The sequence below is a fragment of the Sebastes umbrosus genome, chromosome 16 (genome assembly GCF_015220745.1).
Source record: "Sebastes umbrosus isolate fSebUmb1 chromosome 16, fSebUmb1.pri, whole genome shotgun sequence".
Classification (NCBI taxonomy): domain Eukaryota; kingdom Metazoa; phylum Chordata; class Actinopteri; order Perciformes; family Sebastidae; genus Sebastes; species Sebastes umbrosus.
This window is the reverse complement of record NC_051284.1, coordinates 9,045,068-9,066,613: the sequence shown is the minus strand read 5'-3', so window position 1 is coordinate 9,066,613 and position 21,546 is coordinate 9,045,068. Positions and strand designations below refer to the sequence as shown.

Here is a 21,546-nt window from a genome sequence, read left to right as displayed (position 1 = left end):
AACAGAGTGGTGAAAAGGGGTGCTGCAGCACAGGCGGTATGAGAAAAGAAAAGCGTTTTTTGAACATTAAATGCTCTGGTAGAAATCCAAATTGCCAGTATGGACCTGAAAATGAACCTAATAAGTCCTCTTTAGTAACGTTCTCAAATGAAGATCTAATTTCTTTCGCCATTTTAAGTGATAAATCTTGTTTCCCTGTCTGTCTAAGCTTATGTTGCTCAGTAATAAAAAGCAATTAGTTACCCTGTTGAGCACGTCTTTTGTGTGGGCGGCTGAGATGCAGAAGCGTGCCCGGGACTCGATGATGGGCGTAGCGGGGAAGCCCACGACCACCACGCCGATGTTCCTCTTCAACATCTCCCTGCCAAACGCTCTGGTGGGACAAACGTGAGGAGACAACAGCACTAAATGACACAATAAAGATAGATGATTTATTTTCCTTCCGTGAGAGGACATTGGTTTCCACAGCCTGTACATACGTAAGAACAGGCTGTACCCAGCCTGTACACACGTAAGAACAATTAATGAATATCAATCACAAAACAATAGCTATACAAGGAACACAAGAGTTCATTGAGTGTTATTGCTACAGTTTGTTGAGGGCAGTTATGGGAGCTCTTACTTTAGCATGTTTTTTTTTACTGATCAGAGATCTGTGTCTGCAGACGAATGGCAGTAGAGTGAAGCATGAGTTCAGGGGGGCAGCTGGGGTTGTGTGCTATGGTGGGTGCTTTGCATGTGATGGCAGTGTCAATAAGGGCTGTGTGATTTTTATGATTCCATGAAAGACATAAACCTGGCATGTCAGCTCAATATTGACCTTAAAATAAAATGTCATTGTTGACCGAGTGTACACTCATCTGATTGGATGAATACGGGTAGTTGAAAGGTGGAAAAAGCTAGTAGTGGGCCTTGAGTTGAGTTTTTTTTTTTGATTGAATCAATCATACTAAATACTTAAAAAGATAGGAACTGAGCAACAATACATATGTAGCAGTCCCTCATTCTTTGGTATTAGCTGTCATTTCCCTTTTCCCCAATTAGTTTCAGCAGAATGTCACAATTCCTCGGAGTTGATTGGAGGGTTATTCAGATCACCTGTTGTGGGAGGGGGTGGGGACTGGCTCCTAATTAAGAATTGAGAGCAGCTTGGTGCATTTCCCCTCTTTCTCCGCCAATCAGGGTGTGACGACACACTTTCTTTTAGGGCTTAAGAGAGGTGGGGAATTGCACACCTTTCAACTTCTGATCCCTTCTAGACTAAATGCAGACCTCATTATTGTGGATTTAGCCTGGTCTTTAGGCCCTTTTGAGACTTCTTTGATATCTTAACTTTTCTGAATGGGGGTTGATTTTAAGCATTGTGGAACCTAGCTGGTTAAAAATCAAAGAGCACCTTTCCAATAGTTTTACCTGCATCGGGGCAGATCTTAGTGCTATTCCTGCAAGAGTTTGTTTCTCGCCTAATGCCAGCAGGATTTACTTTGTTCTTCGTTGCTTATACACATTTCCTTGTTATTGAACAGGCATTTTTTCATTATCTTTAAGGAGGCCGATTTTCATTGTGAAAACACTTATGAGATTTGTTCCTCCTAGAAAATATTTCACTATTATGTGGTTGGGGAACTGGTTCTCAGGCTTCTTCCGGATCACTCAGGCTGAAATCTGTAGAGGTGTTCCGATACCGATACCAGTATCAGAAATGCTTCCGATACTGCCCAAAAAAATCTACTTTTTTTAAACCGCAAATCAATTCTCCATTCGCCGCTCCAAAACAGTCACCTTCACTGTGCTATCGCCCTGGATGTATCATGGCTGCCACTGGCAACTACTGTTTTAGAGCAGTGAAGAAGAACTGATTGAAGGTAGTTTGTCACGTGATGATAGCAAACAACAACAGTGCGGTGCTAGTGGAGAGTGAAATGGTAGTCAGAGCGAGGTAAAAAGCCATTTGGCAACATTTCACGATGGAAAATTCAACAAGAAAAACAGAATAATCAAAGAATGTTCTATCTCTGTATTCAAACTGAGGTTTCAGACAAATAAATCAACTTTGATATTGTCAGAATCATAAAAATATCTGACATCCAATCACATTATTCATCATCCTATTGATCCAGGGGGTAGTTAGTGTTTTAACAGCAGCTGGTCAAAAGCTGGAGGCTCACCCTATCTTGGCGGGCATGTAGAGCATCATGGGCACAACAGGCGAGTCCTCGTTGCCGTAGATGATGAAGCCCATTTCTCGAAGCCTCTTGCGGAAATAGACTGTGTTCTCTGCCAGCTGTCGCACACGTTCACAGCCTTGGGGGTGATAAGAAGAGATATTGAATCATTAGTGTTGACAGGAAATGCAGTGAAAAGTAACCACACGTCTATCAGAGTTAATGATCTTTAGTTTATTTACAGCGTGCCGAACACTTGTTACTTTATGTATCTGTAGTGAATGTCCTTCATCTCTATTCAGTGCAATTTACTACTGGAAGTTAAAGAAAAGTTCAGTTAAACAAAGACTATACTCTCCTTTACAAACATGTTTATTCTTAACCAGATTTGTTGTGGGGGAGGAAAAAAAGGAAATTATTTATAGCTAGTTTGATGTTTTGAAAAGTAAAAAAAAAAAAAAAAAGGTTTACAAGCAGCTGAAAGCAATCGCATTCATGAGATGCGTGTGAGAAAAACATCTGAGTGTTACGGCATCCCGGCACCATGGGGAGATCAAGTTTTTAGTTTCTCTGTAATGTTTTCCTCCTGCCACAGGAGATTCACTGCATGGAGCTCTTTGAAAAGCTAGGTTTGCAAGACTACAAACAACACCGTTAGTTTGTTCACAGCTAGTCACAAAATAACTATCCCACGCAGAGTGTTGCAAAAACATACAAGTCCATAGTGTGTTTCTCTAATCATACAAATGATCACAGCCTATGCCAGCAACAAAAAGTATGTTTTTGGGTTGAAAGAAATAGTAAATAGCATGAAGGCTAAATCTTACCCAAGTACGATTTATCTGGACTAACCTTGCAATAATGGAGGAGTAGAATAAATCTAAAAATGATCTCTCCTTGAGGAATAACTGGTTTTAGATAAGCCGACTGTGACGTTGAGTCTGTCTGAAGATTTCATTGGTGTGCACTGACACCCGGTGGCAACTGATGACAATTACAGCAGCTGAGACCAGATTCACTCAACACTTACACATCAGATGGCAGCAGCACCACCATGAAAGTAATCTTTGTTGGTCCTTCTATCTTTTGACATATCACAAAACAAAATAAACATTAACAAATGAACCTTACAATGGTACTGTTGGAGCAGTGGGCAACTTCCGGGTTTGAAAAGTGAGGCCAATGCTTAAACTTGCATTCTTTCTAATAGCCAGCAGGGGGCGACTGCTCTGGTTGCAAAAAAGAAGTCTGATTGTATAGAAGTCTATGAGAAAACGACCCTACTTTTCACTTGATTTATTACCTCATAAACATTGTAAACATGAGTTTTATGGTCTCAATCGCTAGTTTCAAGTAGGGATGCACCGATGGTATATCGAGCCAATACTACTAACTCAAATAGCTGAATCAGATATCGGCAATGGAGCCGGTCTGTTCAATTACATTTTATGTTTATATACTATATGCATTATAAGCTGTAATTTAAATTTGTTGACCAGTTTATTGCTGCATTATAAATGTTTACACTGGAATTGTAAATTCCTGTTAATTTTGAAGATTTTTTACCAAGTTGCTGGTGTACGATTTATTATTTATTTATTATAAATTTATATCTATGTGTTTGTTGGTCAAATTTTGTTTTACAAAGTTAGGAAAGCAATGTTTAGGTCAATCCTGATGTTGCCTTACACATAAAAGAATGATCCCAGTGACTGTCTTATTCAGCGTTCGGTTGTTCGGTTGTACTCGTGTCACTTTTGGTTGCAAAAAAACGACATGGCGACGGCCAAAAAGCTGAACTCGAGGCTTCAAACCGGCAGTCCACAAAACGATGGGTGCCGTCACTGTGACTAAGTCTACTTCCTATATACTGTCTGTGTGTTAGAACTGTAGGCTACTTTTGAAGCAAGCGCCTTGAGCATTTGATGCTATTGAAGCATTTGATGCCAAAATAAAATAACTCTTCTAAGCACAATAGTTTTCTTTCTGAGGACGTCAAAGGGCTTTTTATTTTGTGGTTGGGATATAAGGACTCCAACAGGTGTCTCATTTTGTCACGGTTAATATTTAAAGACACAAACACACAAAGGTATGCCCTATCAATCTATTTGGACCTGTAACGTTAATGTTAAAAAAAAAAAGGTTACAGGGCATTGGGGCCCAGGTAATACTATTTTAAAGACAAACTCACTCCCATTATGAGAAAATGCAGTGGGTAGACATCTAAATATCAGTCAGGGATCTTTCAAAGCATCACATTTAAAGGTGCCCTGTGGAGTTTTCTTGTAAACAAATAAAAGCTGGGTTCACCCTCAGTGTTATTCTCTAAAATGCATTGTGTGCATCTTTGAGGAACAAACGTGTCAAATGTATTTCCTTCCTTATAAAACATTTGCAAAGCCACATTCTTGAACATTTTGAAACCTGCATTATGGAGATCCATGTTTACTCGCCAGCAGTCTTCTGCTTCCCTGCCTTCATTGGGACATTGCTGTAGATCAGTGGCGATAATAGTGTGAAACCGTTGGACTGTGCATTGCATTACCCGTGTGACAAACAAAACGGGGGGCCCCGCTCATTAAAAAACTGCATCAATAGCGCTACTAGGTCAAAAACTCCACAGGGTACCTTTTTTAATATCGTTGTACCACTCACCTATTGTTGTGCCATCCTCTCCCATAATGCACTTCATAGAAGTGATGATTTGCTCCACCACAGGAGGAGACATGGAGGTGGCGTAGACCGCACTGTGGGAATGGGAGCGCAGGTACTCAATAAGCTCCTAAACCCAGCAGATACACAGGAGATGTAAGTAGATGTGCATGGGAAGCTTTAATTACTCTACAACCAGGGAGAGCTCAGGACTCTCTGTAACTGAAACTTGGCATAGCTTACTTTAGATTTACTGTGGGAATAAGAGCATGGCCCTTATTAACTGTATGTATTTGCATAAAAAAAATATGAACAGTTGGTTATAATGATTACAATTTCAAAAGATCATGGACAAATATACAGTTTTGCATAAATTGTAAGAATATAATAGGCTCTGGCATACAATGCAAATTGCATTTTATGCAGTAAATTTGAGGAAAATGTATTGTAGTTTTTGATAGACACATGTAATACACTTTAAATTAGCATCCGTCTTTACCATTTTGTTACATGCCAGTTAATAAAAAGGTATAATATGCAAGAATTAACTAAAAAACAATGTACACGCCCCACGTGGGGGTGTAACCCCCAGCCAATAACAGCGTGCAGGGGTGTGCAGCCCATTCATGTGGTTAGTTGTGTGTTTTAGAATGTAACCGCTGGGAAACATCAGAAAATAACGTTTTATTTCTCCGATTTGCTGCTTTGTTCTCACCAATGCCGCTCCCTCTCTTCAGTCACTCTATAGCTTGCTCGACCATCCCTGCTCTCTCTCTCCCTCTAGGCTGTGTGGGGGTGTGGCCAACTTTGAACGCGGTGAGTTTCCAAACAGGAACTGACAACGGTTGCATATTATACCTTTAACAATTTATTGTAAGCTACATCCTTTAACTTGACACACCACATGCCACAATGCCGCCTTTCTTTATAAATGAAAAAAAGTCACAGAGAATGCAGTGAAAGTGATGGGTGTAGATGACAAGAAGCCATTAACGGCGACACTAAAGTTGTTTAGTTACGAACCTAGCCATTTGTTTTGATAGGTTGATGTCAAGGAACTGAGCTAATATGTTAGGAATGTGGAGTCCATGCACTGCAAGACTGTAAATCTACATTACTGAGATGACACACTTAATTAATACTTTGTGACTTGACACCATTACATACCTGATCTTGACAGATTGTTTGCAACTAAAGCATTCTTAGTAAGATTGCCGTTAAGATTTTAGTAACCCAGTAAGCACACTAGGTTATCAAACAGGAAAACTATCCATGTCTTGTGACTACAAAAGCTTGAGTTTACACGCTGACACTCTTATCTCTTATGTGTACATCTTTCTTTAGAACTCTTACAAAAGCAAATGAAATGGCAATACAATAAACTAGGGCAACAACTAACGATTATTTTCATTGTTGATTAATCTGTTGATTATTTTCTCGATAATCAAATTAGTTGTTTGGTCTATAAAATCTCGGAAAATGGTTTTCCCAAAGCCCAAGATGACGTCCTCAAATGTCTTGTTTTGTCCACAACTCAAAGATATTCACCTTACTGTCATACAGGAGTAGAGAAACCAGAAAATATTCACATTTAAGAAGCTGGAATTTGATAATTTTTACTTTTTTTCTTTAAATAATTTACTCAAACCGATTATCAAAATAGTTGCCGATTAATTTAATGGTTGACAACTAATCAATCAATCACTGCAGCTCTACAATAAACCCACAAACCCTCCATCCTCACCCTTTTCCCTGCGATGTATCCCCCTGCAGCGCCGAAGCTCTTGGTAAATGTGCCCATCATGACGTCCACATCACAGGGGTCCAGGCCAAAGTAATCGACCACACCTCTCCCCCTCGGCCCCATGGCCCCGATGCTGTGGGCCTCGTCTAGGTAAAGGTAGGCCCGGTAGCGCTTCTTCAGGGCGATCACTTCTGGCAGGCGCACTACACTGCCCTCCATGCTGCGGGGAGGAAAAGAGCAAAGTAGAAGGCGTTATAGCCGGTGTCAAGCAACTGTCCTGATGTGTTCATTTCTTTCCTGACAACCCAGGAAATCTGAGCTCAGGGGAGTACTAGCTGTTCCCCACTCAAGGTCTGAGTCTGCAACTGCTGGGACCTGTCAACTGTCGAACAGACTTTATCTGAATGACAACTGCATGTCTGAAAAATATTATGTTAACATATGCTAACTTGTGAAAATAATGTAACAATGTCACAGGGAAGCATCTTGTAGCAGCAGATTGCTATATAGTGCAGCTGTAAACCAGCAATGTAGTCCCAGGAGTGTTGATACTGCTGAATCTAATGGAACCACATGAACCATCAATAGAAGATAAGAGCTGCTTCTGGAAGCCCGTTTTTTTTGCATGTGTTTTGTGTAAGACTCCTACTGACATATACGTGCTTTGCCTGATTTTTAAGCTAGTACAGAGACGTAGCTTAGTGCATTAAACCTGCAATTTAAACCATGTGTTAGTGCCCATCAGTGTTTTTTTTTACTGTAGTGACAGCCTTAATGATATTTATGTTTGATAGCTTGTTTTCTGATAATCTGAAGCACTTTTGATTAGGTTTCAACAGTATCTACATAGATACATCTTCTAGACAGTTATATTGGAAGGTGTAGAGTGAACTTTAAATGTTGCTACTCTTACCACTATAACAACTTTTTTAAACCCCTATTGTTTGAGAGTGTAGCAAGCCACTTGGTGCATATAGTTTAGGCATATACACTGGGCAATCTCTGGGTCTGAAAAGTGAAGCAAATATGAAAGAGCCTTAAACTTGCATTCTTTGTAATATCCAGCAGGGGGCAACTCCTCTGGTTGCAAAAAGAAGTCAGATTGTATAGAAGTCTATGAGAAAATGAGCCTACTACTCATGTGATTTATTACCTCAGGAAACATTGTAAACTTGAGTTTATGGTCTCAATTGCTAGTTTCAAGTCTTCTTCAATACAGCATGATGTTCATTTTGTAAATTATGGTCCCATTTAGAGTCAAATAGAGCATAAAGCAGGGGATGCTTTAGGACGTGGCTACCTTGTGATTGATAAGTCCCTAACATGGCAAATCTGTCAATAAGGACAGAGGCAGTAGTAATGCATATCCCTTGCCAGCTCCACCCTCCTATCTAAATATTGTCAATTCTGGCTCCAAAAAAAAACCAAGATGGTGATGGCCAAGATGCCAAACTCAAGGCTTCAAAACAGTAGTCCACAAACCAACGGGTGACGTCAAGGTGGCTACGTCCACCTCTTATACATTCTATTGGTACCTTCAAATGGGGTCGTGTTTACCGTGTTCACGAGAAGAGTCCATATGAACGCCCCCCCCTCTTCTGCTATTCACGACCTCATAAGTTCAAAGTTTCTGAAAGCTCTGAGTTTACGAGTTGTGACGTGTTTGCTGATGCCATGGAAGTTCATTTTTCGGTACATAATAAGTGAATATATTGTAATTTTAGTCGTATATATTGTCAGTTGTGGTAATTATATAATATGACTGAGGAAAATGTTGATATTTCCAACGGCCTCATATTTTTCCTCTGTCATTGTGCCTTTGCATTTCCCACTTGCAAGCAATCTGATGAAACTACTGCTTGTGCAATTAAGTCAGGCAGTGTTGATGTTGCAACCAGGAAGGAAATCATGCGGTTTTAAAGCTGGTAACTCCTGTTGTTCAACTGCTTTTAGCCAATGACACTTTTGGCCTAGTTAACTGTTAAATTGCTGTCAACATTGATGACTCACACAGCACTGATAACGCCTTTTTGATTGTGTTCTGCACCAACTTGTTACCATTTGAATCACCTTGAAACACAAACCTCAGAAAGGTCAGAAAACAAGCAAAAGAATAGAGATATAACTCTACAACAAAACTTAGAAATGCCTGGAAGGTTTTATTAAACATCTATCTTAAAAAAGAAAATGTGTAAGCTATACCTGTAAATGCCCTCGACCACAATGAGGATCTTCTTCCATGGTCTGTGTGTCCTGGGCTGTCCGTGAACTATGGCCTCTCTCAGCAGTTTCTCAAGGCTCTGCATATCTTGACAGGGAAATTAAGAGTCTTACAGTATATTCAGAATTAAAGTTGTGGTATCAACAGCTGGAAATTCATTAGAAACACTCGCCTACGCAGTTTCAATACACCCCCGAACAAAGTGTGGACAACAATACTGAATATTAAGTGTTTCATTAAAACATAATCATCGAATGGAGTCAGATTCTTCAATAAAGTTGTTCTTGATTTTAGCACATTAGCCATAGCTCAACTGTTCAACCCCGTATTTTAGCAAAAAAATGACAACCAGTCACTTGTTTATTATCCACCATTCAAAAAACAATATGTACTTGCCAATTAACTTGGTTTGTTTGTGGCTATAGCTGACAAGTTACTGAACAGACATACCAGTAGAACTAGACAAGCTGAGGAGTTTTGGCAAGTTAGCTGATAATTACACAGACATAAGTAATTAGCATTAAGCAGCAAGCTTTTTTTTTACATCAACGTTATCATTATTGTATTACAGAAGATGACCCAGCTACAAGATATACTCAATATACTTGTTTTATTATGTGAGCCACCATTAGCAGCTAGCTAGCTAGCTAGCTCTTCTTCTCTGCATTTGACATACAAACACAGATAATTGTTTTTGTGTGAATATAATGATGTTTGTGTTTAGAAGAGAAAGACGATACAGTAAACTGAATGCCAATATGACTTTTTGACTTTTGTATTAGGAAAAGCACAGGTGTTACTTACAGCATTAACAAATGCTATTCTTGTGTTCTATTCAAATGTCTCAGTGAGCCGTGACAGTGTAACAGTGAGACAGCGTGAACAATACCAGGACCTTGAAACCGGAGGAGCCATCGTTCATTTTATTACTTACCCCCTGTGCTTTTCTTATTGTGACATGTCAAAATGTCTTCCATGAAAAAGGTCTATTACTTCAAAAAGCAAAAAACAGATGGTATATTTTTTTTATCTTAAAGCAGCAGTAGGTAGAATTAGAGCAAATATGATTTAAAAAAGTTATTTTTTATAAAACGTTCACTATATCCTGACAGTAGCACAAACGGGTAATTTGAAAAAAATAAAAATCATGTTCCTGTGTCCTCCGGTGCTCCTAATGGCATCTGCAAGATTTCACAGACCGGAGGAAAACAACCAATCAGAGCCGAGCTGGAGCTTTGCAGTCTCTGAGCAGCTGTCAATCACTCGCAAACTCTGATCAAACGGTCAAACTAGGCAGCGCTGATCAAATATTAATCAATATTCTGTTATTATTCTGTAATTTTCCAGAAACATCTTCTAGTGTACCGTTTAGCTTGTTAAATGAGAAAGTTTGTGACCTGGCAGCCATGTTGAGATTAGTTGAGGAAATACCAAGCACCGCCAACCGGCCGGACCACAGCCAATAGGAACGCTCTCTCTCTCTGAAATGACCTGTGATTGGCCAAAGTCTCCCGTCACGGGCTAGATTTTTTAATGCCTGAAAACAGAGTCATGAGGAGGTGCAGAAGTCTAGTTTTCTCTCAGAGCACTTGAATTACAATATGCTTAAAGGTTATTATAGAATTTTTTGCCCAATGATGCCAAAAATATTCTGCCTACTGAAGCTTTAAGGATTAACCCTTTAAGTACCAACCATTTTGTCCGTCTTCTAAAATGAAACACAAACATCTGGCTTGGTCAGGCATTTCAAAAGACTCAAATTATGATACAAGACTTAAACCGAGACATACTGTATAATGCAGAGCTAAATCTCTAGTAGAGTGTGTGCATTGTAATGAACAGTATGTCTACCGCTGTATGAATGAAAGCGATGAAACCAAATTTACACAAAGCGGCGACACACAGCATGTGGAAGGACAACTAAGAAAATGATTATTAAGTAGAGTCATTAAGTACATCAATGATGTGCGTGGTGATAAAAGTAATAAAAGCCGCAGACTTCTGGGGGAAGGAAGCAACGAATGAAGATAAACTGGGGGACTGACTAACAGAAATATAAAGAAAAATAAATGGACCTATAAATACAGAAGGAAATATTTGTGATCACAGACTCACCGTTGTGTTTGAAGACTCTGATGGTGGACCCGGAGAGTCTGGCACCCAGAACCAGAGAGGCATGGTTCAACTCATCGCTCAGAATCAGACAGCCCTGCAGGACACCAGACAAAATTTTAATAAGTAGAAATGATTCATACGTCCGACTTGTTTTGATCCATCTGAGGTAGCAGATAAGTGTTACAGACCTATTAACACGTCACTTTAGTACATATTTATCTGGTGAGTGGGCGGAGTGTCATTTTATGTTTATACAAATGATCTGAGCTGAGATAATTGTCAATACTGCTTTTATTGATTCCAATGTTTGAGCAACTACTAAAGAATTTCGACTGTAGGTTTCCCTCTCACCAGTGGAAACCAAACTACGGGGTGAGGTATATACCTGCCAAACGACATCCGCAGCAACGTGACAAAACAGACTGGTCTGAACTCTTTGTTATTTTTTCACTCCGACATGCAGTCAAGCCACCGATTGCCAACAGGAAGTATTTCCTCCTGATCTGAGGCCAGAGGGTGGCTTTGTGTCTGTGAACTTGGCACTACTGGTGATCTGTGATAGTGTGATGTTTATGGAATGGTTTTGTTTAAAGCTAAATGTACTCTGCAAACAAAAGTGCCTTGTAGAAAATGTATATCAATGGCAAACATACATGAGAGCATACACTAATACGAAATTAACATTCATATAATGTATTGTGAGTGACATTGAGAGAGGAAAAAAAGAGGATAGAAAGTGCTGAGAGAACATAAAGAAAAAAAAAACAGCAAGCCAAAGACTGGAGATGAGAAATGGAAAACATCTGTGGTCTTACCTTGCCAGCCAGTGCTGGTATGTTCATGGAGTTGGTTGCAAAGCCCATCCCAAACGCCATGGCTGACTCCACGCCCAGGAACTTAGCCGCAAGTTTCTCCATCTCCTCGTGTCTATCTAGGTTACCTGAGATGCAGATTTAAAAGGAGGATCACCATAAACACATACCAATCAAAAAACCTCAAAGATGTATGCTGATCCTTACACAACCTCTTTCACACAGTAATTCCACAATAGAGTGCTGACGTAATTTTTGTAGGCCAACCAGGGAAGTTGTGTCATCAACTGTAGAACTACAGTATATGCATGCGTCAACTTATTCAATTTAAAAGGGGAACTTCGCCCATTTTCAAAATTCATACATGTTATTCCTATGGTCAGACAGTCCCAAAAACATTAATAAACATGAACGCTCTCCCAAATCCAAAAACTAGAGTGCTAAAAATCAAATTTGTGATGTCATAGGGTAAAACGTGTAGAACTGCTCCATTGACAATTAATTTTGAAAGATGTTCTAGATGACACTGAGAGCAGCCAGGGGAATGTTCTGAATATATTGGTACATTTTTCTGTTTCACAACTGAGAACACTACAATAGAATAAAGCTCATTCAGGTATAAAAAAAAAACATTCTGCAGATCCATAAAATCAGTCTCCCATTCATTGTCTATGAAGCAGCTTCAGACTTTATACCCTATGACATCTCAGGACTTACTTCTTTGGTTTCTGTCTTTGAGAGAGAGGAGCTCAAGTTCACAATTATTGATTGAACTTTCCTAGGCCATGGAAATAACATATTGGAATTTGGGTTGGTGTTCCCCTTTAAAACACACTTCTGTTATGAAGCACACATGACAGCATTCTTTATGAAAATGTGGGCTGGCCTTCTCCCAAGGAGAGAAGCGTCATCATTGCTTCTACTCTATCAGTAAAAAATCTGCTCACCATATGACCCGGTTTGACTTCCTCCAGGGTGGTCTGGATCTTATCAGACTCGCTCTGCAGACCGACTTAAGCCGCATATCTCTAAAGTACACACTGACTCACTGACTTCAGATATTCTCCATTGTGCTGGAATTGAATTACAACTGAACTGAACTTTTTTTTGTTTATCAAAAGAGCAGATTTCGGCTATTTTCATTGTTTTATTCTCCGTTTTGTTTTTAATCCGACCTTTTGTCTTTACTTGAAAAAGAGGGCTACTATGCCCCCAAATAAAAGATAAAGGAATAGTTTGGGGGGGAATCAGCTAGCCGGGCTCTGTCAGGGTAACAGAATTATCCACACGCATCTCTGAGAAACCCCAATGCTTTGTCATGTATCTATTAAGAAGAAGTAAAGCCGAGATATTAAATAAAGCTTTGGGATACTCACATTGCAACTCAAACACTACGTGGTTAGATGGAATCTATCGTGGTAGTTTCCACTGCACCGTAAAACAAACAGGTCTATTGTGCTTTCTTTTACTGTGGTGAATTCATCCCTCCACATTCCTGCTGATCAGTTCCCGACAGTGATAGCAAAAAAGTCGAAGGTGTGTCTGTGTTTTTGGCGTGTGTGTTCGTACCAATCTCCTGCCTGGTGCTCGCAACTCCGACGCCGTACTTCATGGTAACCTCGGCAGCGGAGTCAGCACACGGACCCGTGTTCTCAGCGAAGCCGAGGTAATTATACGAGCCCAGGTTGATCACATCCTGCATTACCCGACCTGTGTATCTGGAAGGGATGAGAGAAGATGATCAGACGGAGGAAATGATAAAATTAGGGCTGTCAATCGATATTTATTCGCTGATTAATCGAATGATTGTCCCCAGTTAATCACAATTATTCACACATTTGTTTATCTGTTCAAAATGTACCTTAAAAGGGAGATTTGTCAAGTATTTAACACTCTTATCAACATGGGAGTGTGCAATGCTTGTTTTATGCAAATGTATGTATATATTTGTTATTGGAAATCAATTAACAACACAAAACAATGACAAATATTGTCCAGAAAGCCTCACAGGTACTGCATTTAGCATACAAAAATATGCTCATATTATAACATGGCAAACTGCAGCCCAACAGGCAACAACAGCTGTCAGTGTGTCAGTGTGCTGACTTGACTATGACTTGTCCCAAAATGCATGTGATTATCATAAAGTGGGCATGTCTGTAAAGGAGAGACTCGTGGGTACACATAGAACCCATTTTCATTCACATATCTTGAGGTCAGAAGTCACGGGACCCCTTTGAAAATGGCCATACAAGTTTTTCCTCAACAAAATTTAGCATAAGTTTGGAACGTTATTTAGCCTCCTTTGCGACAAGTTAGTATGACATGGTTGGTACCAATGGATTCCATTTAGCTTTAAACTGACTTTAAACTGAGCCCACTACAGCCTAAAAATCACAATTTAATGTGTTAAATAAATATTGGCTGGTCTTAACAGCATAAAATTGTAACTTTCAGTGTTATCGTAGACAGGTAATGTTCCCCAGTCTTTTTTTTCGAAAGTGAAATGTGTCACTTGTCTTGGTATTTGTCGGGAGTGTTAGCACACTCTGTACTAATCCTTGACTGAGGTATTAACCTTACAGCATACTTCCCTTTGCTATTGTCCCATCAACACCTCCTGCTCTGCCTCTTGTGTCTTGACATTGACTTTTACAGTGTTTAAGGTCTTGAATACAGTAAATGGCACGTGTTTCTCACTCAAAAGTCCAGTTGTAGTCGTGGGAGGCTCGTTCCATCAGGTCCATTTTGGCCCCCGGGACGCTGCATAGGGGCCTGTTCCAGTTGTCTCTTATACGCATGTAGAGGTTTCTGGTGTAGAAGTTCTCAAAGTCCTGGTAGAGGGGCACAAAGCCCTACACGTGGATGAAGAAAAGAGAGAAGGAAGGCTATAAAAACTACTAGTAACTTCAGAGAACTACATGCCATTCATACTTTTGGAAAGCTCAGCTGGAAGGAATTCAACCTCTAGAAATATAATCTTTAACATTTAAACACGTGACACGGGGAGTTAATTTTCCTCGGTTCTTGGAGGAAACATCCGTGGGAAATCCTTGGGGTGACTTAATGACTTCCCCGCGTCTATCCCACTAGCTTCCTTTCCTCAACATATCCAAATACTTAAAAACAATGGGCTTCATTATCAAAAGTTACATAACGGGTTGAAAACAATCTCTGTTGTCAAGGGCATGTTCCCAATGTGCTGATAACTCTGCCATTAGCTGTGCGGTGACAAAAATGCAATCTTAAGTGCACATTCCACTCGATTGTGAAGAAAACCAGAGAAATTTAAAGCAGCAGTAGGCAGAATGTTTTTGGCATCGTTGGGCAAATATTCCATAATAACCTTTCAACATATTGTAATTCAAGTGTTCTGAGCCATAACTAGTCTCCTGCACCTCTTCATGGCTCAGTTTTCAGGCTTTAAAAAATGTAGCACGTAACGGTGGACTTTTGGCCAATCACAGGTCATTTCAGAGAGAGAGCGTTCCTATTGGCTGTTCAATCAACGGAGCCAGCTGTCAATCACTGGCAAACTCCAATCAAACAGTCAAACTAGGCAGCGCTGATCAAATATGAATCAATATTCTGTTACTGTAATGCCTATTTCTCGCCTCAAATGTTTTCAGATACATCTTGTTGTGTACTGTTTAGCTTTAAAATGAGAAAGTTTGCTCTGCTTGGTGGGCGGTGCTTAGTATTTCCTCAACTGATCTCAACATGGCTGCCGGGTCACAAACTTTCTCATTTTAAAAGATGTTTCTGAAAACATTTTATGTGAGAAATAGGCATTACAGTAATAGAATATTGATTCATATTTGATCTGCGCCGCCTAGTTTGATCGTTTGATCGGAGTTTGCGAGTGATTGACAGCTGCTCAGAGACGGCAAGGCTCCAGCTCAGCTCTGATTGGTTGTTTTCTTCCAGTCTGGGAAATCTTGCAGATGCCATTAGGAGCACCGGATTGTTTTAAATTACTGATGAATATAATCCAATTTATCTTATTTCCATATATCATTTTGTTTATACAGTTCCTTTTGTTAACACCTTGTTTTGAAAACCAGACGTAGACGCACGTCTATACTTCCGCTAACTTCGCCAAGTCCGTCTCTAGCTCCATGGTCAGCTCCATCGGGGCCGTTTGACTGCATTTAACATAAATGTCAGTATATAGGTGCTCTACAGTTGTAGCGTCGGCGATACATGGGTGAATAATTTTTTTTTCCAACCCCTACAGAATAGGTGACCGTTTTATAAAATTAACTTTTTTAATTATATTTGCTCCAATTCTACCTAGTGCTGCTTTAAGGGGGATATTTGAAATGTTAGACTCAGCGAGTTTGCATTTGATAAACAAGGCACATTAAATTCTGTCAAACACCATTGTAGCAATCTATATCCTGTTTGGGATATCATTACATTTGACAAGATTGCATCAAACAATCTGTTTCCAAATGTATGCTTCCTGTCCAAACACCAAGCTTGAAGCAATACTGCTTAAAATGTGTGAAATATAAGAGCCCATAGTTTCTACTGTTTGTGGGGTGAAAATATCACTTTGGTTCAATCTGGTTAACAAAACAAAACGTCTGAGGTCTATTTTTCCATTCGTTATCACTGCTGTTTCTACAGGAACGAGGCAAACGCCCAGTCGCCAGGCAACGTGTGCTCAGTCTACCAAATCAGTTCCATTCAACAGCCTGAAACGCATCTGGCCTTCTTTTCCTCGACAGCAATTTCGCTCACGACATTGTCACCGTGCAACCAAAACAAATCAGAGGATTCCGGTCATTACAGTGTCGGCAAAGCGTGCTCACTGCAGTCTGAAATCATAACATGTTGCTCAACTGTTATAGGGAAACTGTTTCCAAGAATACAGGGTGTAAAAAAACACTACCAGGGTCACAGTCAGGTTGTGTCTGTGGCTCCTCTCACCTTCAGCTCCTCCTTCTCTCTGGCGATGTGGCATCTTTCGATCTTCCAGTGACGGAGGAAGTCGCGGAGGTAGCCGAAGACGGTCAGGATGCCGTAGCCCATGTAGGTGAGCACTGCCACTAGCATGGGCGTCTCCTCGAAAGACTCAATGAAGGGCCGGCCGTATAGGCCGCCATGATGCGATGCCACATGGATCTGAGCAACACGGAAACAAGAAATTCTAATTAAATGAAAAACTCTGGCACATAGGCATGACCAGTTTTTCATCAAGTTTTCTCAAAAGTAATAGTGTCTTTCAGTGCATACTACTTATTTCTTTATATTTGGGCTTTAACAATATACTTTATATGTTGAAACATGTGAAATGTAAAATACACGAATGTTCTGGCAGGAATATGCAGATTTTGGAGCTGAAACCAGTGGGCTACCTCCGGGTCTGAAAAGTGAAGCCAATGCAGATCTTGCATTCTCTCTAATAGCCAGCAGGGGGCGACTCCTCTGGTTGCGAAAAGAAGTCTGATTGTATAGAAGACTATGAGAAAATGAGCCTACTTCTCACTTGATTTATTACCTCAGTAAACATTGTACACATGAGTTTATGGTCTCAATCACTAGTTTCAAGTCTTCTTCAATACAGCATGATGTTCATTTAGTAAATTATGGTCCCATTTAGAGTAAAATAGACCATAAAGCAGGGAATGCTTTAGGGCATAGCTACCTTGTGATTGACAGGTCGCTACCACGGCTTTAACACGGCATTGTCATGAAAGTTAACTGACATTCTGAACACCTTATTCAGCATTCAGTTGTACTTTGCTCCACCCTCTCGTGTCAATTCTGGTTGCAAAAAAAACAAGATGGCGACGGCCAAAATGCCGAACTACGTCTTTGGTTGAAGAGCTTAAAAAAATTGACAGAATCTACGTCTTTTAATAAAAAAATATTACATATAAAGATTGTTAATTTATAATCTAAAATATTATTTATAATATTAATTTAAATATAATCTGTTTGCTGTCGGGTTCTGTAAACGGCGCAAGGGCAGTTTCATGCCGACCTAGTTAAAAGGAGCAAAAAATACAGAGCCATTGTTAAACATAGCAGGAACAGCAAGTTAACACTCTCTATGAATAGAAGTCTAGCCTGTAAAAAGTTATCTTCCTATGCAAACACAGCACCTTGTGACTTAGCTGGAAGTTTCACGTTTGGAATAAACTTTACATAAATGTACAGTCTGACTTCCTCTCCTTTTGTCCTAATAAGAAAAAACAACACAGTTTGTTATAGTTGGCTGAGGTTTCACTTAAAGGTGACTTCTGTGCAGTCAAATTGTAAGTAGGGGAAAGATAAGAAAGTATTAGCTTTGGTGCAGCTGTACTGTAAACCAATTATACAGGAAAGAAAACACAGTGTGACAAATGCCAGGGAGGGAGGGACGATTTGACTGCCAAATAAGGGAAGAACTGGTTGTGTTTATGTCAATGTGTGCACTTGGAGTTGAGTGACCTACAATGCACTTTACATGTGTTATTATCTTTCGTAAAGAAAAGTCAACTTTCACTATTTCCCCTGTCTTGGTGGACAGAAAGTCACTATTCACAGACGTTATGCAATTCGCCTTCTCATCATGCGCGTGCATCATGCTCTGTGCTCATGGCTATTAGGCACTACATGTGACCGGTCATGCCTTTCTCTCAAATACCTTCGAGAGTAGCAACGCTGACATCTGCACGAACCGTAATCAGCTGAGGTTCAGTCACCAGGCGCTCAGTTTCTCTGCACAACCAGCCCCAGTTTACTGAAATCAGCACCACAATGTCTGGTGATGAGAATAAGCTGTCAACAACGGTGTGTCTCTACCTTTATTTTCCTTCGAAATCTCAAACTGGAATCGATTTTGAAGAATTTACTTTCGCCAACAGTTAACCCACCGAGTAAGATGCCAGTTATTATTATCTTACTATGACTGTCAGATACTGAAAATGTCTTTCTTTAGTCATGGTGATGTGCAACCAAATTCTATTCAAAAAGTTACACATTTTACATGCACACAGCGGTCAGGAGAGAATTTAAAAAGTGTCCCTTTTTTATTTTCATTAGGGCTGTCCTCGACCAAAGAAATTCAGTAACACTTCATTTTACTGCTCCGCAAATTTCCTGGTAATTATGTGATAATTAGCAAGTAACCCATTTAAATTTTTTGGAAATTACAGCCAAATTACCCTCATATTTACCTCAAAATGTATCACTAATTACTTTAAACATTAGTTAATAATGATATGCTAAAATAGCATATAATCATTAAAATAGGGCCCTTAGGCTTGAGAAGCGGCTGTGCGCTGCTCCTCATCGGAGGTGGAAAACTAATAGAAGACACTTCTGATCAGGCACAAATCTCCCCATTGTGTGACTTATTGTCTACACTAATGTAACCTGGTAGCTGATGTAATGATTCAGGGAGTTTTTTTTAAAGAAATTTCAAAGAAGTTATTTGCTAATTATTATCTATTTATCAGCAGACATGGCAATAAAGCTCATCAATTAACTTTTTATTCTTTTCCTGGAAATGTATTAAATAAATTACCAGCTATTGTGGAAATAGTGGCATATAATTATTAAATAATGTTTATAATAAAGTGATTTTTGATAAATTTTTAGGTAAATATTGGGGTAATTTGGCAGTAATTCCCAAAAAATTTCAAATAGGTTACTTGCTTAATTATCACCTAATTACTATGAAATTTGCGGACCTGTAAAATGAAGTGTTACCAGAAATTCTTAGTCGACAAACTCTCATATGATTTTGTCGACTGATTGATCCATAGATTTAAGACAAATCTGTGAAAAACACCACTTTATATCTCAGAGATGTGCTCATAAGTGTCATGGAAATAAGTCATTCAGCACGAAAAAAGCATAAAAAACGACCAATCGACTAAAGAAATCTTAGCTGACTAAGGTGGAAATAACCGATTAGTTGACTGAGAGGGGGCAGCCCTGCTTTTCATTTTGATAAGCAGTGCAAAATTCAGAAACAAATTGATTAAAAAAAACCTCTGTATCGTAACATATCCATGAGTCTCAATGCTCTTGTGCGACAGCATCTAATCACAATGTCTGAGGGGACCGGTAATTGGGAACAGTCACAGAGGGTGCACCCAAGGGTGGAAATTTCATAAGCTCTCTTCGGAAAAAAGCTCTTCCACAGCATGCATTTGCAATCTCAATGAACAGCTCTGAACTGAACAGGTGCACTGGTTCACTGTCTCCCTAATCACTAACACATCATAGTTTCTCTTTTATTTATAAAAAGGGAGTTATCCACTTCAAGAAAATGGAATTTTTCCAAAATTTTACAGGCAAATATTTGCTACTCAGAAGACTGCAGCCAATACACACCCAGAAATTAGCCTTAAAAAAAAGTAAGAACATTTTACAGCTCAATTTGAGACTGAAAGGAGTAGCCAATAAATTACTACAAGAAGTATACACACTCCACTCCCTCTCAACTACTAAGATAGGAATGCATCCTGCAAACTGTATTGCTATCATCCAGGCAGAGAACTTTCACAAGTTGTTTGACTGGCTCTGATAGGCATATGCATCACAATTATAGTAGAGTTTAGAAATTGTTAGGGTGGGGTTATTATATCATCCACAGTTTGTATAATCAAAATTCACAAAGTGGGGCTATAAAGCTATTCCTCTTCTTCAATTCGGCATACACATTATGTCCTGAACAGTATTAGAATCCAGTGCAATGTCAACTTTCGTAGGTTGTCACACCCGCCTTGTTTTTTTTTTTTTAAACAACCTCCCCTCCCATACAGTAGCATACAAACAACTGAGGGTGGGCGGTGGAGCGCAGTGTGGTGTCCATTCATAAAGTTGACATTTTAATATATTCAGATGTCGCTTGGTGCAAATATGACTACGCCGAATTAAACAGCGCCTCGTTAAGATTCACAGAAAGTTTTTGATTCGTGTTTTGGGGCAGTATATCACATTGAGAATGAGCAAAAACTCTTTAATCTCGAGTATTGTATATGGAGTTTGGCGTTTGTACTTCGAGAGAATCCAAGCTTGATGACGAAAACTGTCAGACAATCAGGACTTGGGCAATATATGGAAGCTGTTATCGTGTCATATAATAATAATAATAATGATAATGAAAATGACATCAATGACAGCTTCCCCAGCCTCTCCTCCCGCCGTCCCATCCCCGGGCCTCACCTCCTCCTCCTCGGGCTGGCAGTGGCAGTGCTTGGGCAGCCGCTCATGGCAGCAGCGGTGGAGGCTCCTCACCAACGAGAAGCCGTTCCTGTCCGGCTTCAGTCCGTTCTTCACCCGCTGCTGACACACGTCCCCGTTGGCTGGCTTGGTCGCGGGGCTTTCGGTCATTGCTGGCCAACGATGGTGGAGCCGCAGACGGTAACTTGCATGTAGGAAACACACACGGAGCCCTGCCTGCTGCGGTGCAAGGCGGTGACAGGATCCGGAGCTGGTGAACGTTTACAACCTACACTACAAAACACTCCCACACACACTCAACATTCATACAACACACACACACACACACACATAAAACACTCACTCTGTTGAACCTGAATATCCAGACGGTAAATACCGGAAATCAACGCCCATCATCATAATATGGTAGCATGCAGGAGGGGGGCGGGGCCATGTGCTTCACATGTACAGAGGGGCGGGGCTTGTTCATGAACTTGAGGCTTTTTATTATGTTTATGGCACTTTTTTAAGCGGGAATTAATAGACAGGCAGTGCTCCAATAAGAGTAGCGTTTATAGTAAAAAGTAAAAATAGTAAAAAAAAAAAAAGCTCCACAAGAATCAAGATAATTGACAATTAAATTACATCCAAAAGGCTACAGTAAAAAAATTC

General features: G+C 39.9%; 1 protein-coding gene and 1 long non-coding RNA gene across 2 annotated transcripts in view; both read right to left on the bottom strand.

Moving 5' to 3' along the window:
• Positions 1-21,243, bottom strand: part of LOC119474254 (serine palmitoyltransferase 2-like) — a 27,331-nt gene extending 6,088 nt beyond the window's left edge. The window contains exons 1-11 of the mRNA XM_037746143.1: positions 20,878-21,243; positions 16,645-16,839; positions 14,410-14,564; positions 13,279-13,427; positions 11,713-11,837; positions 10,898-10,991; positions 8,764-8,869; positions 6,562-6,781; positions 4,821-4,947; positions 2,169-2,304; positions 244-373 (exon numbers count right to left, since the gene is read on the bottom strand). Coding sequence (XP_037602071.1) covers positions 244-373; positions 2,169-2,304; positions 4,821-4,947; positions 6,562-6,781; positions 8,764-8,869; positions 10,898-10,991; positions 11,713-11,837; positions 13,279-13,427; positions 14,410-14,564; positions 16,645-16,839; positions 20,878-21,045 — 1,605 coding nt within the window. The 5' untranslated portion in view covers positions 21,046-21,243. The remainder of the gene's footprint in view (positions 1-243; positions 374-2,168; positions 2,305-4,820; positions 4,948-6,561; positions 6,782-8,763; positions 8,870-10,897; positions 10,992-11,712; positions 11,838-13,278; positions 13,428-14,409; positions 14,565-16,644; positions 16,840-20,877) is intronic.
• The window catches only part of LOC119474265, a 30,179-nt gene extending 8,633 nt beyond the window's left edge, over positions 1-21,546 (bottom strand). Inside the window, exon 1 of the long non-coding RNA XR_005203541.1 lies at positions 21,178-21,546. This is a non-coding gene — a long non-coding RNA (uncharacterized LOC119474265). The remainder of the gene's footprint in view (positions 1-21,177) is intronic.